The 18,288-nt window shown below is 51.5% G+C and overlaps 1 protein-coding gene and 1 long non-coding RNA gene across 2 annotated transcripts in view; one reads left to right on the top strand and one right to left on the bottom strand.

Annotated features, from left to right (window-relative positions):
- ASAP3 (ArfGAP with SH3 domain, ankyrin repeat and PH domain 3) overlaps positions 1-17,232 on the bottom strand; it is a 47,646-nt gene extending 30,414 nt beyond the window's left edge. The window contains 1 exon segment of the mRNA XM_084874908.1: positions 16,960-17,232. Within this exon segment, the coding sequence (XP_084731034.1) occupies positions 16,960-17,088 (129 nt within the window). The 5' untranslated portion in view covers positions 17,089-17,232.
- On the top strand, positions 1,652-13,197 carry LOC311618038. The gene is made up of 2 exons (XR_014794215.1): positions 1,652-1,725; positions 13,063-13,197. It is a non-coding gene; the product is annotated as an uncharacterized lncRNA (long non-coding RNA).
- Positions 17,233-18,288: the final 1,056 nt, after the last annotated feature.

Genomic DNA, 18,288 nt, shown 5'->3' with positions numbered 1-18,288 from the left:
CTTGACTGGGAATCAAACCCGTGACCCTTTGGTGTACAGGATGATGCTCCAACCAACTGAGCCACACCACTAAGCTGTCCTTTTCCATTTCTTAATCAATACTAAAAGTACAACTGTTGAGCCTGGCCAGTATGGTTCAGTGGTTGAGTGTCAACATATGAACCAGGAGGTCATGATTAGATTCCCAGTCAGAGCACATGCCCGGTTTGTGGACCTGATCCCCAATAGGGAGCATACAGGAGGCAGCAAATCAATTATTCTCTCTCATCATTGATGTTTCTATCTCTTTCTCTCTCTTCCTTCCTCTCTGAAATAAAAGTACAACTGCTGAAGAAAAGTCCAGGAAACTTTGACATTAAAAAGGGGTCCTGCCCTGGCCAGTGTGGCTCAGTTGGCTGAGCATCTTCCCACGGACTGAGAAGTCGCAGGTTCCATTCCCGGTCAGGGCACATGCCCAGGTTGCAAGTTCAGTCTCCGGGGTTGGGGTGCGTTCGGGAGACAACCAATCAATGTTTCTCTCTCTCCCTTCCTCTCTCTCTCAAAGCAATTTTAAAAAAGAGGGGTCCTCCCATGAGGTGGCGGAATACCGGCTCTTTTGATCTTTGACTCTGATGTCTACAAGAGGATTAAGTTGTATGGACATGTTCAATGTGAAAATTAAAATGATATTTCAACAAGCAAACTAAAAGAACATTTAATGAAATGATATGTTGAATGCAAAAAAAAAAAAAAACAACCCGTGGTTTCTCATTTCCACATTCAACTACCAATTTATGGGAAGGGCAGGAGATGGAGACACGTTATGGGACACAGCAAGCACAGACTGTATGAAACCACGAGACAAGCCCCCGCGATTCTTTAACATGTGGACCGCAGAAAACAAGAGCACAAATGATGGAGTGGGACACTTTAGAGGCTTAAAACACACATCAACAAGGGGACATACATGGGTCTGACTTGAAAATAAACTGACATTACAATGATGAGATGGCTGGACACCTGAAAACTGGGTAATTGGTGATTTAGGGATTACTGTTAATATTTTGGGGTGCAATAATGGTATTGTATTTATGTAAACAAAAGAAGAAGAAGACCTTTACTGCCTACAGATTGACAAGGAAATATTTAAGGATGAAATGATATGATGTTTGGAATTTGCTTCAAAACAAGATGAGGGTGAGGGAAGCAGGCGGGGATGTGGAGAAGGCAGGACTGGGTTACAGGTAAGTGGTGGGGGTGGTTTCATCGTTCTGTTCTGAATATTCTAAATTCTCCATCACCAGAAAAAAGTTAGAGATAGTAGATGAAAATCTAAGATTGGCAAATTATTAATCATTGAAACTGGGTGAGTCTACTTTTGTGAATGTTTGACATTTTCCACAATACTAACTTAAAAGAAGACAGGAGGTTCAGTTGGGAACCACTGCACTAAGTTACCTGAGTCTCATTGTCGACACCTTAGTGATCCTGCCCCTTTCCATGGGCAGCGGGCTGGGCCTGGCTTTCAACAGAGGAATGGGATGGGAGAGCGGGTTTTGGAGAAGTCACCCTGAGAGCTGGGGGCCCATGACCAATGGGGGGCAAGGGACAGGGAGGGGAGACAGGCAGGGGGTAAGACGGATCTCCTGCCGAAACCGGTTTGGCTCAATGGATAGAGCGTCAGCTTGGGGAATGAAAGGTCCCCGGTTCGATTCCGGTCAAGGGCATGTACCTTGGTTGTGGGCAGTAGGGGGTGTGCAAGAGGCAGCTGATTGATGACTCTCATCGATGTTTCTAATTATCTCTCTCCCTTCCTCTCTATACAAAAATCAATAAAATATATTAAAAAAAAAAAAAAAAAGACGGATCTCCTGGCTAAAGGTGGCCGTAAGCTCCGTGGCCTCCATACAAAGAGCACAGGATACGGGATGTAGAGTGAGGAGACGTGGGTACTATTCCAGACCCAGTTCCTCACTAGCTCTGAGACCCCGAGTGGGTCCCAGCCTTTCCAGGCAAATCTGCACCTGCAAAATGGGAATGACCGTGGCTGCAGCCCCCGCCCGCCCCCACTGAGAACCAATCACATAACGAATGCCTGTAGCCCATGCAAACATGAAGTGTCCTATTCATGCCATGCTCTGAGTTTGCTTTTTCTCACCTACCGGCCCAACCACCAGATCCAGAGAAATGCAGGGAGCCCCACCGGGCCCTTCCTGGGTGGCCATCAAGGAGGGGAAAGGGTGGGGCTGAGAAGTATTTGGTAGCATCCCACCTCCGGGCAATCCCAGCGCAGGTCCACTCCCTTCTCCGTGCCCAGCATCCAACTCTGCAAACCGGCTCCTCTCCCCCCAGTGGGACAGAGTCACGTCTCTAACAGAGTCACTGGCACATAGTAGGAGCTCGTTCACACACACCATGAGCAGGGGCTGGGGAGAGAGGGATGCCAGGGCACTGCCCTGAAGGTGCTCACACGGAGGCAAGGAGACGCTTGCTAAGGGCTGAGGCGGCCTTGGGAACCTGGGACTGGAGAGAACCGGTGTGGGGCACAGAGGAGGAGTGCCCACCCCACCCTGGGAGAATGAGGAGACACGGATAAAGCAGAGTAGGACGGGGAAGAGGACTCTAAGAGGGGAGATGCCTCTGCAAAGTCCCTGGGTGGGAGGCTTGGCACCTTCGGGGAGCAGCCAGGGCCTGTGGGGTGATGGTGAGCGGTGAGGCTCAGCGGGGCCCAATGCCCGCTGGGAGACCACGCGCACAGAGAGCTGCACAGATACTTCTATGTCATCTCTACCGCGTGCCAGGCTTCTCTCAGTACGCAACACGCTTTCTAGTACTGCACGGACTAGTCATCCTGCCAACAACCCCGGGAGGCTTTACGGAGGAGGAAACTGAGGCCAGGGAAGCTGAGGCCTGTGCCCAGGCTCGCACAACTAGCAAGTAGTGGAACCTAGACTCAAAACCAGGGTGCTAATCTTTGGAGTCCAAGGTTTTAACCAAAACCTCTACATGATTACCCCCTCCACCCCCCCCCCCCCCCCCCCCGCTCCCCGTGCTCCGGAGCTCCTGGAGGTTCTAGACGAGAGGAGGGACCTGATAAATTCTTGTGGTACCAAGATCAACTGTGGGGACTCTTGTCTAAGTGGGAGAAAGGGGGTGCCCCTGTCTGCCAGGCATGGCAGGGCGATGGGAGCCCAGCCCAGCCCGGCCCGGCCCAGCCCAGCCCAGCCCACATCACCCAACAGGAAGGACTCGATTCCAAGCTCTCAGGGTGAGTCCACTTACAAACAGGAACCCAACCCCCGCCCACGTGCCCAGTGCCGGCTTTGGGGCAGGCCCCTCCCTTCTTCCTCCCAATAACCCTGCGAGGTAGTCATTATCCTCCCCCTTTTACAGAGGGGGAAACTGAGGCTGGGGTAGCCTAGGCAACTGGCTCCAGGTCACGAAGGTTAGCTCTCGGAAGCATAGAGCTCTCTGCCTCCAGAGCCCTCCCTCACTGTCACGCTAGAGCAGTGTTTCCCCAAAGTGTGGTACGCGTACCCCCAGGGGGACGGGAAGAGTTTGGTGGGGATATGCACTGCACCGTGCTTAGCTGCGCCTAATTCTACGTTCTCATGAGTACGAGGGGTACTCAGCGTTACGAAAATTATAGAAGGGGTACGCCTATGTCAAAAGTTTGGGAAACACCGCCCTAGAGCAAACCCTGAGGTCAAGCCCACCTCCCGGAGCCCGTTACTGTGACAGGACAGCTGTGGAGGTGAGATTAGCTCTATCTTGTCTAACGGTGGCCGCTGGGCATCCTGAGAGGCAATGCAGAGGCATTGTGAGAGAAGAGGGCTGCTACATTTTAGGCCTGCCGCTGCCATTAGCCCCTCTGAGCAAGTCCCTCTCTCCCGTGCCTCAGTTTCTCCATTTTAGAGCTGACGAACATGAACTCTCAATACCCTTCAGGGTCAAGGCTCCGGGACTGAGAGTCCAGGTTCATCAGACCTGCCAGGCTGCTCCAACTCAGCCGCCCCCGGGAGTGAGTCTCCAGGGGGTTTTCATGTGGACAGGCCCCTACACTACGGTGATCAGACGTCCCGATTCTTAACAATTTGTCCCGCGTCCCGTGGCATTTTTACAATTGGAAATCGGGACTGTTTTAAAAACATCGATGAGAGAGAATCATCAACCAGCTGCCTCCTGCACACCCCCCACTGGGGATGTGCCTGCAACCAAGGTACATGCCCTTGACCGGAGTTGAACCTGGGACCCTTGAGTCCACAGACCGATGCTCTATCCACTGAGCCAAACCAGTTTCGGCGGAAATCGGGACTGTTTTAAAAACGCCGCGGGAGGGAGGACAAATTGTTAAAAATCAGGACTGTCCCGCCAAAAGTGGGACGTCTGGTCACCTTACCCTACACCCAGCACCTGAGAGTCCAGGCTGGGCGGTCAGGAGGAGCCAGAGGAGAGCAGGGCTCTCTCCAGCCGCCTTAGCATCCCCCGTGTGGAAGGACCGCCAGCCCTGCCCAACTGCAAGGCCTGGAGGCCCGGGAGCGGGACCCAGGCCAGCCCCAGCCTCTGGTGTGGCCCCGCCAGTCTCCTTCCCTCCCGGCCCGACTCCTCCTCTGGAACGAAGGGGTTGGGTGGGAACAAGGAAGGCTCCCGCCTGCTCTCACAGCTATTATTTCAGAATCCCTCCGCCTCTCGCTGCTTTCCTTCCTGCGCTGCTGGAGCCCTCGGCCGCCCATGTGCCCCTCGGTGGGGCCCTCGGACTTCTCCCCAGCCCGGGAACCCCTGCGGTCTTGCCAGCTCAGCCCACCAGTTGCCCCTTGCGGGGTGGTGGGAAGAGGGGACGGAGAGGGTGCAGGAAGGGAGCCTCACCCTCACCATATGCGGAGGCCTCTGCAAACCCCAAGTTTCCTGGCTGGGACTTTCCTCGGGAGACAGCTCAGCCGCGATGAGCTAAGAGAGCAAGAACTCTGCAGACAGACCGCCGAAGAGTCTGGTGCGACCCCAGCCTGGCCTCGGGCCCTGAATTCCACCCAGCCCTGGGGAGAGCCCGCCAGCAGCCCTGGACAGAGCGGCCAAGGGTCCTATGACTCCCCGTCCCCTGGGCCCCCCTGTAGGCCTGGATGAGTCCCTCCCTGCCCCCCACTTGGACTTGATATCCATCACTAATCCTTAAACCCCAGGCCTGTCCAACTTTCTGCAATTTCTGCAGTTTGCCAGGCCTTTCCTCGTGTTGCTCCTGTGGCCTGGAGGGCCCTATCCCATTCTGCCCAGTAAACACTCCCATCTTTCCTGACTCAGCGTACGGGTTACTCCGTCCCTACCACACAGAACTGACCCCTCCAGAACCCACCCTCCCGCCTGTATGCCACCCTGTGCCCCTTTGTACCAGGGCACTCACAGCCCTTATTTACCCCACCTGCCTGACTTCTAAAAGCTCCAGAATGCCAGGCATTGGCTCACTGGCTTTTGCATCCACAGCATCCCTGGGACCGTGGGGGAGCAGCCATAAGTGTTTGTGGGATGGATGCATGAGTGAATGAATGAGTGGATATTAGCAAGGGCCCACGGACACACAGAAGAGACAGTGGGCATGAAGGACTCCAGCTTTTACATCACACTGTTCTGAGGTCCAAATTCTGGTTCTCTTCACCTGTGACCTGAGACAAGGGACTTCGTTTGTCTGAGCCCCCCGGAGAGAATCCAAGATGGCGGCATAGGTAACACCTAACTGCAGCCTCACACAACAATTTCAATAAAATACATTTGTCTGAGCCCCCGTTTCCCCACCTGTCACATGGGATGATAACATTCAGGCCTACCTTAAAGGGGTGTGAGCCGGCATGTATAAGCACCTAGCCCAGCACTGGGCATACAGGAAGGTCAGCAGGGCAGCTATCCTGCCCAGCAGATATCTCCGTATTCCCTGGGCGCTGAGTCACACACCCCCAGGCTGCCCAGAGGAATTGCCTGGGGCACTTAAAAAGTCGGGATGTGGAAGTCTCATTTCAGACCTGTTAAATCAAAGCCCCCGGGGAGGGGGAGGAGCAGCCAGGCAGCACCAGAGGAGTGAGGTGAAGCACTCCCAAGTGCTTCCGACTGCCAAGTCCAAATCCTGCCAGTGGAGTTGTCAGATTTAGCAAAAATAAACACAGGGCATGTGTTAAAAAAATATATATATTTGCATTTCAGATAATCAGTGAATAAGTTTTTAGTATAAATATGCCCCAAATATTGCGTAGGCATCCTGTACGTTATCTGGCAAACCTGCTTACTGAGTTATTTTATCTCTCTGTGCCTTTGTTTCCTGATGAGGATGATAAGAATCAATATATGGGAAATGCTTACAACACTGCCTGGTGTTTGCCACTCCTGTTCTTAATGCTTTCAAAGCAATCCAGATGGCATGGGAGAACCTTGGAGATACCATGCTAACTGAAAGAAGTCAGATACAAAAGGCCACATAGTGCCCGGCCAATGTAGCTCAGTGGTTGAGCATCAACCTATGAACCAGGGGGTCACGGTTCCATTCCTGGTCAGGGCACATGCCCGCATTGCAGGCTCGATCTCCAGTAGGGGGCATTCAGGAGGCAGCTGGTCAATGATTCTCATTATTATTATTTTTTTAAATATATTTTATTGATTTTTTTACAGAGAGGAGGGGAGAGAGATAGAGAACCAGAAACATCGATGGGAGAGTAACATCGACCAGCTGCCTCTTGCATATCCCCCACCAGGGATGTGCCCGCAACCAAGGTACATGCCCTTGACTGGAATCGAACCCGGGACCCTTCAGTCCGCAGACCGACGCTCTACCACTGAGCCAAACCGGTTTCGGCAATGATTCTCATTATTGATGTTTCTATCTTTCTCTCCCTCTCCCTTCATCTCCGAAATCAATATATATATAGAATATATACTATTTCTGTGCTATGTCCAGAGACCTCGGCCACTAGCCTATATGTTGTGGGTTGTCTTTTCATGGATGATTGATATCCTTGCCTATCACCTCAAAGCCCTCAGAACCTACCTTTGTACACAGGGGGCTCAATAAATGGATTTCATTGGGTTACTAACCTTGAGTGGGCAGGCAATCGCTCACAATAGCTTTCACTCTGCTCCTCGGTGTTGCCTGGGGAACTTTTGAACTGCTTATTTGTCCAGGCCTCTCACCCGGGGGAGATTTTGATTCAGTCGATCTGGGTGGAGCCTGAAGTTCTTAAAAGCAGTCAAGGTCAAACACCAGCTGAGTTAGAGAGCCTCCAGCAGCTGTTTTCAGCTCGGCTCCCATCCCCTCTGCAGTGAGGCCCAATCACAAAGCTCCCCCCACAAACACAGCCCAGAGCCCTGCCCTTGGGTCTCCGAGAAGTCACTGTGCCTCTGTGGGCCTCGCTGCCCCATGCGCATCAAAGGAAAACTTCCCACAATAACTGTCTGAGGACTATACGGGCAGATGTTTTATTGTGCTTCTCAGATGTTGCTTTTTTTCTTTTCCTTTTACAAATTGAAGGCAAGACCCGAGACCAGCAAAAATATTATCGCTCACGTTAGTGCCAAACTCACTTGACTGCAGTGGTCTGAGGTGAACCCGGAGTGTCCCCGAGGCCTGCCTTTGGGGGAAAGCATTTTCCTTCTGCTCTGACTTCAAGCTCCCAAACCTGCCTACATCATCTCGATGCCAGAAACACCTCAACACCAGACAAGGAATTAAGCACCGAAGACAGAAATTTGAGGACGGGGTGGAGGCAGGGAGACTTTGGGACACTGAGCTCAAGGCTGACAACTCCGGGGAGACTCTCTGCCCTTGTGAGGGCCAGCCTGGTATGGGAAGAGGCTGGGCTCAGCAGAGCGGGGTCCTAAGTCCATCCTGGAAAAGCCCTCTGGCCCAGGTTCATGACGGCCATCCATGTCTCTGGTCCCTGTGTGGGGGGAACTTCTCATCTGCCCCCTCCTGAAATCAGTCCAGGCCTGTGTGGAGGGGAAAAAGCACTAAATCTGTTCTTAAGGTCACGGATGACCTCCGTGTTGTCAAAGCCAGGGGTCATGTCTGTCATTTTCTTTTATTTCTGGACACGGAGGCAGCCTGTGACAGCTGCCTCATCACAACACCCCTCTCCTGGCTTCTGAGGCACCGTACTCTCTTGATTTCCCTCCTCCCTCACTGGCAGCTCCTTCTTCTCAGTCTCTTTTATGAACTCCTCTTCCCATCCAGACCTCTCAGCACTGGAGCTCCCCAGAGCTTGGGCCTGGGCCCTCTTCATTCCTCTCCCTGGATGATCTCATCCGTTCTCACAGCTTTAAACACCAGCTAATTCAACGCATGCATATGTGGCTCATGGACGGCCTGCCTGAGCATCTCCTGTGGTTCTGGTGAAAATGCAGATTCCCTGATACCCTCCTGCATGCTGGCAAACCTGCCAAGGATATTTACCTCCTTCCCTCTTTTTTTTTTTTCTTTCTTTCTTTTTCTTTTTTTTTTTTTTTTTCCAATATGGGAAATCACTTCCTGCACAAGTCTTGGCTGAGTTTGCCTCCTATGAGAGCTAATAAGATCAAATTCCTGGTTTTCCAGCCTCTCTTGCAGCTAGGGTACAGGTGCGTGAGCTAGGCTTGGCCAGTAAGAGGCACTCGCTACAAACTGAATTAGGAGCAGAGAGAGTAGAAGATCCATTCTCACGCTGGTGGCAACAGCAGTGAGGGCGCCCAGTCTGCAGGGGACGGTGACAGTGCAAGCTGTGACATTTAGTGTGCAGTGGCTGCATCCTGGCCAAACTGGTTCCGTGGAGTGATTTTGGCTGAGATCCTGCCTGATGCCTTACCCCAGTCGCCAGCTTCCCAGAAACTCTGCAAACTGCTGAATATTCCCTCTCAATGAATTCCTTTTCTGTTTAAGTCAGCTCAGGTCGGTTTCTGTTACTTGCAATAAGAAGCCCAAGTAAGATACAGCTACCGAACTGGACTCCCTGGGAGTGATGCCAGGTGATTCATACTCAGAGTTTGAAACTCAGTATCTCAATGCTGACAGCTCTCAAATGTGTATCTCCGTCCACTCCTTTGATCTCCAAACTCGTGTATCCAAGTGCCTTCCTGACATTTCTAGTTGGATGTCTCCAAGTCCTATAAGATGTACAAACAGAATTCTTGACTTTCCCTGAAGCCTGTCCCTCTCCCAGATTTCCCCTTCCTAAGAAGGGTGAATGGCACTCCCCCATTAGGAATTTGGGAACCATTCTTTTTTATTTTTTTTAAATATATTTTATTGCTTTTTTTTACAGAGAGGAAGGGAGAGGGAGAGAGAGTCAGAAACATCGATGAGAGAGAAACATCGACCTGCACACTCCGTACTGGGGACGTGCCCGAAACCAAGGTACATGCCCTTGACCAAAATCAAACCTGGGACCCTTCAGTCCACAGGCCAACGCTCTATCCACTGAACAAACCAGTGAGGCCTGGGAACCATTCTTGGCCACTTCCCACATGTACTTCATTAACAAATCTTAATATCACTAGTCATGTATCACTTAACAGTGGGTAGACATTCTGTGAAATGGGTTGTTAGAGGATTCTGTCGTTGTGTAAACACCATAGAGGGCACTTACACAAACCTAGATAAGGATAGCCTACTACACACCTAGGCTATATTGTCGACCATACTGCTTCTCGGCTACAGGCCTACATTGCATGTTATTGTACTGAACACTGTAGGCAATTGTGAATGCACTGTGTGACAACATTAGAACAGCTATGATGTCACTAAGCAATGGGAATTTTTCAGCTTCATTATAATCTTATGGGACCATCATCATACCCAGAGGGGGGCGTGCAGGAGGCACCCAATCAATGATTCTCTCTCATCCTTTTTTTTTTTTTTTTTAATATATTTTATTGATATTTTACAGAGAGGAAGGGAGAGAGATAGAGAGCTAGAAACATCGATGAGAGAGAAACATTGACCAGCTGCCTCTTGCACACCTCCTACCGGGGATGTGCCCACAACCAATGTACATGCCCTTGACCGGAATCGAACCTGGGACCCTTCAGTCCGCAGACCGACGCTCTACCACTGAGCCAAACCGGTTTCAGCGATTCTCTCTCATCCTTGATGTTTCTCTCTCTTTTCCTCTCCCTTCCTCTCTGAAATCAATTAAAAAAAACACACATGTTTTTAAAAAAATAACATGAAGAGGGGGGAGGACTGAAGCTAAGGGTGTGGGTGAGATTGCCTGGGGAGAGGGGCTGGGATGTGAAGAGATGAGGACACAGGACCAAACCTAAAGGGAGGCCTTGCCCGAGTGGCTGAGCCTTCCTGCCACTGATCACAACGTGCAATTACTGATTTGTCTGTTTGCCACTTGTCTTTCCCAGAATGCTGAGCTCAATGCGGCAAAGACTGCAGCTCTTTTAATGGAGCTGTGTGTTAGCCGGTGACTAATACAGGGCTGGCGTGGAACAGTCCCCAGGCACTATGCTGGCTTCAGCAGGACCGGTTTCAACCCATTCCAAATGACTGGGTCCACTGGTCTCTACAAAAAGCCCACGTGCTTTATGACATTCAAGGCCCTCCAACTCCTGCTGTATCCCCTGAGATCTCCAACCTATCTTTTTTTTTTTTTTAAAGAAATTTTTTTTTAAACATATTTTATTGATTTTGTACAGAGAGGAAGGGAGAGAGATAGAGAGCCAGAAACATCGATAAGAGAGTCATTGACCAGCTGCCTCTTGCACACCCCCTACTGGGGATATGCCCACAACCAAGGTACATGCCCTTGACCGGAATCGAACCCGGGTCCCTTCAGTCCCCAAGCCGATGCTCTATCCATTGAGCCAAACCGGTTTCGGCTCTAATCTATCTTTTTTAATTCCCTCACATGTGAGCTTTCCAAAGTGGGGTTCATCTTCGCCTGGACAACTAGGTGGGCACAAAACAGGATGAGCACAGGGCCTCTCCCTGGTCCTAGGTTGTGCCAACCGAAGCAGAATTGCCACGGCCATGGGGTGGAGGTGGGGGAGGGGGACTTTCTGGGCCCTGGCCCTGAGAGGTGCACCGCTTCCCGGGGTAGAATTCTGTGCCATGTTTACCTGTCCTGAGTCTCCGTGACCTCTGCTGATGAAAGCAGGGTGGGGGCCCGGCTTCTGGAACCAATCCAGAACGGAGCCAGGCCATTAACCGCTCAGCCAAGAACTGGGATGTGGCACCCAAGACTGGCTTGATCACCTTTGTTTTGGATGCTGGGCCAGTGAGGTCACGTGAATGTGGGGGCGGACGGTATCTGTCCTCCCCAGAAGGTGGTTATGCCCTTTGGGGCCTGTGTGATGACAGGCGATCCAAAGCACTGCCCAGGTATGCAGACAGAAACAGAGGAGCCCGGCAGGTGTAGCTCAGCGGTTGAACAGCAACCCAAGAGGCCACCAGTTTGATTCCCAGTCAGGGCACAAGCCCAGATTGCTGGCTCAATCCCCTACGGGCTGGGGGGTGGGTGGGCAAGGTAGATGTGGCGTGCAAGAGGCAGCCAATCAATGTTTCTATCTCTTTTCCTTCCTCTCTCTCTAAAAAAATCAATAAAAACATATTTTGAAAAAAAGAGAGAAAGAAATAGAGGCCAGAGACAGAAAGGATGATGAAGCAGCTGCCTTTGTTCCTGACAACTGAGGCCCTGGTGAAGTCTACTTTTTAAAAAATATATATATTTTATTAGTTTTTTACAGAGAGGAAGGGAGAGGGATAGAGAGTTCGAAACATTGATGGGAGAGAAACATCAATCAGCTGCCTCTTGCACACCTCTTACAGGGGATGTTCCCACAATCAAGGTACATGCCCTTGAGCGGAATCGAACTTGGGACCCTTCGGTCCACAGGCTGATGCTCTATCCACTGAGCCAGACCAGCGAGGGCAGGATTACATAATTTTTATTGTTTTTGTAAAATGAATATAGACAAAGCAGGTAAAATTCACAAGAATATTAAGAATTAAGAATGGAAGCCTGGCTGAAAACGGTTTGGCTCAGTGGATAGAGCGTCGGCCTGCGGACTGAAAGGTCCCAAGTTCGATTCGGGTCAAGGGCATGTACCTTGGTTGCAGGCACATCCCCAGTAGGGGGTGTGCAGGAGGCAGCTGATTGGTGTTTCTCTCTCATCGATGTTTCTGACTCTCTATCCCCCTCTCTACCTCTCTGTAAAAAATCAATAAAATATATTAAAAAAAAAAAAAAAAAAGAATGAATTCTGTTCTGAACAAGATTCAAAATAGCTAAAGTTGGCCCTGGCCATGTAGCTCAATTGGTTAGAGCGCCATCCCAATACCCCAAGATTTCATACAAAAATCAGGGCACATACAGAAACCTACCAATGGATGCATAAATAAATGGAACAACAAATCGATGTTTTTCTTTCTCCCTTCCTTTCTCTCTAAAGTCAATCAATCAATAAAACAACAACAACAAAAAGAAGCAAAAATCACAAAGGAAAAGATAAATTTAACTCCAATAAACTTTAAAACTGTGAGGTATAAGACATGATAGCAATTTAGGCAAATATGTCCCCTAACTACCAGCCCCTCCCTGATAATATGTTTTCTGAGGACACACATTGGAAAGCACGCAATTCCATAGCAATGATCTCTGGGGATTGTGAGGCGTGGGTCAGAGATGACTTTACACTTTTCAGTTGTTTTTAAAAAAAAATTTTTTTTTGTTAATACTCAACCAAGGATATTTTTCCATTGATTTTTAGAGAGAATGGGAGGGAGGGGGAGGTACAGAGAGAGAGAGAACATCGACGTGGGAGAGACACATCGAATGGTTGCTTTCCGCATGTGCCCCAGGAAGAGCCAGGGATCGATTGAGCCTGCAACCGAACTTGACTGGAATCGAACCTGGGACCCTTCAGTCCGTGGGCCAAAAGTCTATCCACTGAGCCAAACCTACTAGGGCTGTTTTTAAATTTTTAAATTAAAAATTATTACGTCCTTTGGTGCAATTAAAACTTCATTAAGTCTAGCCGAAACTGGTTTGGCTCAGTGGTAGAGCGTTGGTCTGCGGACTGAAAGGTCCCAGGTTCGATTCCGATCAAGGGCATGTACATTGGTTGCAGGCACATCCCCGGTAGGGGGTGTGCAAGAGGCAGCTGGTTGATGTTTCTCTCTCAATAACATTTCTAGCTCTCTATCCCTCTCTCCTCCTCTCTGTAAAAATTCAATAAAATATATTTTTTAAAAAAGAAAAAAACTTCATTAAGTCATATATATATATATATATATATATATATATATATACACACACACACACATACAGTATATCACAAGCCTTTGAAGATCTCCTATTTGTGGTGAACGGCTTCATTTGAGACCTACTAGGAGATATAAGTTCACTAGTAGTTTGAGATGCATGATATAGCATGAATTCTCAGCACTAGTCAAAATGGCTTACTTGGTTCCTGAATACGCTCTCTTCCCACCAATCTCAAAATTCACTCTTATCTTCTTCAACTTCATGGAGTTTTTCCATCCTTCAATGCCCAGCTGGAAGTGTCACCTCCTCCAGGAAGCTCTCCATGATTGCACCAGTCCTCACTGCTCTCTCCCTGCCCTATTTTAACAGCCTCTATGGCACTGACTGTACTTTTCTCTGGGCACTCAGATAAGGGTTCCTACTTATCTCTCTAAGATAGGCTACCTTTCCCCAACCAGCCAGCCAACAAGAGCAGTATCGTAAGGTCCTCGGTGCCTAGCATAGAGATGGCATGGAGCATTGGTCAGGCCTTAAAATCACACAGACTCACTATGTGACACAAGGCAACTGCCTTAACCTTCCTGGGCCCACTTTCATCCGTGTTACTGTGAATATCAATGAGACGGTGGATGTAAAAGGGGCCCCAGAACAGGGAAAGGTGGTGGATAGAATGGTGATCTGCCTTAAGACTCTCCCACTTTTGTACAGAGTTTCACAATAAAAAACAAAGACCTTCAGCAACCCAGAGAAGGAGGCATGAATAGACCCATTTTAGGGAGAAATAGCCGTGGTTCAGAGAGGTTGCAGAGGGAGGACAGGCAGTTGATCTTTGAAGAGCATAGGAGCAGGGGTTAGAACATTTGTGTAGACATGCCAATTCTTCCCTCACTCAGCTGTGGCAGCTTGGACAACTCTCTTGCTCTCTGCGGTCATCAGTTTCCCCATCTCCAGTAAGAACCTTCCTAGGTGATCTCTATCGCAAAGGGCCCCCAGGGCTAATATTCTAGATTCCTGTGAGCTGCCCAGGGTCCTTCTCAGCAAAAGGTCTGCAAGTCCAGGACAGAGTCCCTAGTTACTCCCAGGAAACCAACTGGGACTGGAAGACTTGAATTAAGAATCAGTTGATTTTTTACAGAGAGGAAGGGAGAGGGATAGAGAGTTAGAAACATTGATGGGAGAGAAACATCAATGGCGTAGCTCAGTTGGCTGAAATATAGTCCCATACACTGAAAGCTCATGGGTTCAATTCCCAAGTCAGGGCACATTCCCATATTTCAGGTTCAATCCCCTGTCAGGACGTGTAACTGATTGATGTCTCTCTCTCATATTGATGTTTCTCTCTCTCAAATCAATAAGGATTAAAAAAAAAAAAATCAGTTGCATTTTGATTTACACAAATTCATACCTCTTCAAGCCTAGGGGTGGGTTAGTCATGCCAGAAAAGGGGAGTGGGAATGCCAGCTTCAAACTACATCCTATATAATTAAAGGCTAATATGCAAATCGACCAAACCACTGAACGACGGGTTGCTATGACATGCACTGACCACCAGGGGGCAGACGCTCAATGCAGCAGCTTCCCCCTAATGGTCAGTGCACTCTTACAGGGGGACTGCCACTCAGCCAGAAGCCAGGATCATGGCTGGAGAGTACAGTGGTGATGGCGGGAGCCTTACCCGCCTCTGCAGCAGCACTAAGGATATCCGGCTGAGGGCTTAGTGGGGAGCAGGCCTAAGCCAGCAGTCGGGCATCCCCCAAGAGCCCTTGGACTGTGAGAAGGTGCAGGCCAGGCTGAGGGACACCACCCTCACCCCCCGCAAGTGCACGGATTTCACGCACCAGACCTCTAGTGTAAATATAAACACAAATGGAAAACCAAACAGGAAACCTCTGGCAAGTCCAATCCAAAGGTCAGATTCTAACCTTTTGGGCAGTGAAAGAGACAAGCTTGGGTGCCACGGGCTTTCTGCTGTAAAAACAAACCTCGCGTGCACCAAATCAAAGTCCCAAAGGCGAAAGAGACCGAGTTTTGTTGCGTCTGAATTGGGGCAAAGCTGAACCCTCACCAGAGCCTGCTTCAGCCTCTCCCCTCCTCACACACACAAGTGCTCACACACACACACCGAGCCAGGCAGGCCCAGATGCACCAGCATAAATGGGCATATCTGTCCCGGAGAAGGCTCCATAGTACACTTCCTTCTCTTGCTCTGATTTGACATTTTAATGAACAACCCAATAAAGAGGCCGAACTGAGACAGCCCTACGGGTGCCAAAGGCACTGCATTCTTCCAGGTCAGGAAATATGACACTCTGAGGGGACGCTGTCTCCTCAGGATGAGGCCCTGCGGCTGTCTCCCTGGGAGATACAAGCCGTAGTCATAGTTGGTGGACTCTGAGCGACTGGTCCTGCCCAAGGAAGGAGGCCAAAGATTGGCTGCTTATTTTAACTAAAACGTGTACCCCCACTATGTGCAAAGCACTAGGCTGGGCTCTGTGAGAGAAATGGACAGAAGAAGAGACCTGGTCAGTCGGTAAAGAGGTCCGTCGGTTAATCAGATCGCGATTCCATCTATCAAGATGCGTGCCTCACATGCACGGCCTCACGTAATGCCATAGCCCTGCAGGTAAACATTGTTATCTCCATTTCACAGATGCCAGCGTGGGGTTCACACAAATCAGGTCACATGCCCAAGCTCACACAGCTGGCAAGCTGCAGGGCCAGGATTTGGACACAGCCTGCCTCCCCCACAGCCGGTGCTCTTTCCGAAATCCCCTATCACCCCGCTTCAGAGTGACAGGCGCAGACCCTGAGAAGGGGGTCCAGCTTGCCAGAGGAGAGAAGGAAAGGAAATCTCCCAAGACACGGATCCAGGGCGTTATGAACTACTGAGCTTGGTGTCAGCCACACAATAGGTGCTCAATGCTCTTCCGGTGAAGGATGGAAGGTGATAGCAACAGTGAGGTCCATAACGTCACCCAAATTCAGGGCATCCTCTGGAAGGGAGCTGCAGAAACATATCCTCCCCTGGCCCAAAGCTGCAGGGGGTCTGCCCTAGAACATTCCCTGCAGGGGCAGCCCGGTGAAGTGCAGCAGATCCCAGAAGAGGAGTGAACTCCAGAGAGCAGGGGAATGGGGTGGGGCAGCGGGGAAGGGGGAGAGAAAAGGCCTGGGACGCCGTGCTGGGAGAGACAAAGAGGAGAGGGGAAAGGGGAGGAGACTAGAAACTTGCCAACAGCCTGGCCAAGGTGAACCCCGGCTCCCGGCGCCTTCTCATTTGCATTCATTCCACAAACACCGGCCAAATCTCGGAGCCGGCAGCCAGGGGGAGGGGGCCTGCCTGCAGCCAGGGAAAAGTTCCTGACTGAGGCGGGCAGGCCCGCTTCCCAGAAGAGGAGTGACTTTGGGGCCAAACCCGTGGGGCTCCGAAGATGAAAACCCAAACAGACGCAGCGAGGAGCTGAGCAAGCACAGGCGATGGTGCAGGTGGCCAAGAACACGGGGTGGGGGTGGGGTAGGACCCCCGACCTGTGACCTGTCGTCGAGGTGACCTCCAGGCCCCCCACAAACCATCCCTCCGGCCGGCCCTCCCCAAGGCCTCGACGGTGGGGACGCGGATGTCTGAGATGCACCCGGTTCTCACAGATCTAGGGAAGGGGAAGGTTTTGGGGGGCGGTAAGGGCCAATGCAGCTCCCGTCACCCCGGTGAACGTCAAGGCGAGACCCTGCCGGACCCGGGACCCCTCCCGCCTCGGCCCCTCACCTCCTCCCGCACCAGCGCCGCCCCCCGGCACCGGGGCATCTTGGCGGCGAAGGCGGCGGCCCCAGCCGGGGAGTTGAGGTCCTCCACGGTGACGGCCAGGAACTCCGCGACGCTGAGCTGCTCGGGCATGGTGGGCGCGGGGCGGGGGCTCAGGGCGGCGGGGCTCCGGGGCTGCGGGCGCGGGGCGCGGGGCGCGCTCACTACACAGCTCTGGGCTGGCCGCACCGTCCTCCGAGGGCGCCGTCCGGGCCTCCGCACGCCCCACCCCCTCCGCGCCGCCCCGCCCCGCCCCCGACCGCCTTCCAGCGCCCTGTCCAGTCGCCTCGGGTCCCGGAGTCCCCACCCCGTCCCAGCCCCGCCCTCTTCTCGGCCCCGCCCACTCATCGTCTCGTCCCCGCCCCATTCTCCTCCAGGCCCCGCCCCGTCCTCTTCTAAGCCCCGCCCCTGGCCTACCAGTGCCTGGTTAGCTGCCCCGCCCCTTCCCACAGCCCCGCCCCCTTTTCTCTCGGCCCCGCCCCTTTCCTCGGTCCGCCCGGGCCTCCCTGAAGCTCTCCAGGCCCCCTGCCGCCCTCCAGGTTCCGCTCCCCGGTTCTCCTCCCTCCCTTCGTTCCCAGCCCCCATGGCCTCGCCCCTTCAGCTTCACCACCCCCTCAAGCCCTGCCTGTCCCGGGCTCCCGCTCCTCCCGGAATCCACCCGCCTCTCCCTTGCTCCCCACACCGAGCTGTCAGCCTCCCATTCCGTGCGCCACAAGGGACCCCCCAGCCGCATGCCCCGCCTCCCGGGTCTGTGTGACGAGGCCGCCCCCCACCCCCCGTGTAACTGCGATTTGGGAAAAACGTTTCCTTCTTGGAACCTGTTTCCTTCTCTGCAAAAAACTGGAAGTCTGATGCCCATTCGTTTATGGTGTTGCGAGGAAAGAATCTAACACGTGCGAGTGCCCGATAGATGCTCAGTAACCTTCTCCTTTTTACCTGGCCTTCTCATCCACGCCCTTCTTTCTTCCTGGGCTTCGTCTGGTGCCTTCTACCCCCGGACCCCCGCTCACCACCGCCACTCCTCCTCACGCACTAACTTCCTCTTGGGAACCACCTACATCTTTCAGTGGATAAGGATGGGGTTCGGAATACAGATCCCCTTCGATTTCATTCTGGACGCTCAGGCCTTCTGGAAAAGATTCCTTCAGGCAAATATCAGGGAAGCACCGAGCTGAAGAATCTCTGTGCTTTGGAGTCTAATGGGTCTATTTTATATATATATATATATATATATATATATATATATATATATATATATATATATTAAAGTTAATTTCAGAGAGGAAGAGAAGG

Source organism: Pipistrellus hanaki, assembly GCF_964339955.1.
Source record: "Pipistrellus hanaki genome assembly, chromosome: 2".
Taxonomy (NCBI): domain Eukaryota; kingdom Metazoa; phylum Chordata; class Mammalia; order Chiroptera; family Vespertilionidae; genus Pipistrellus; species Pipistrellus hanaki.
Note: the sequence above shows the minus strand (reverse complement) of the source record. Positions and strands in the feature narration are given on the sequence as shown.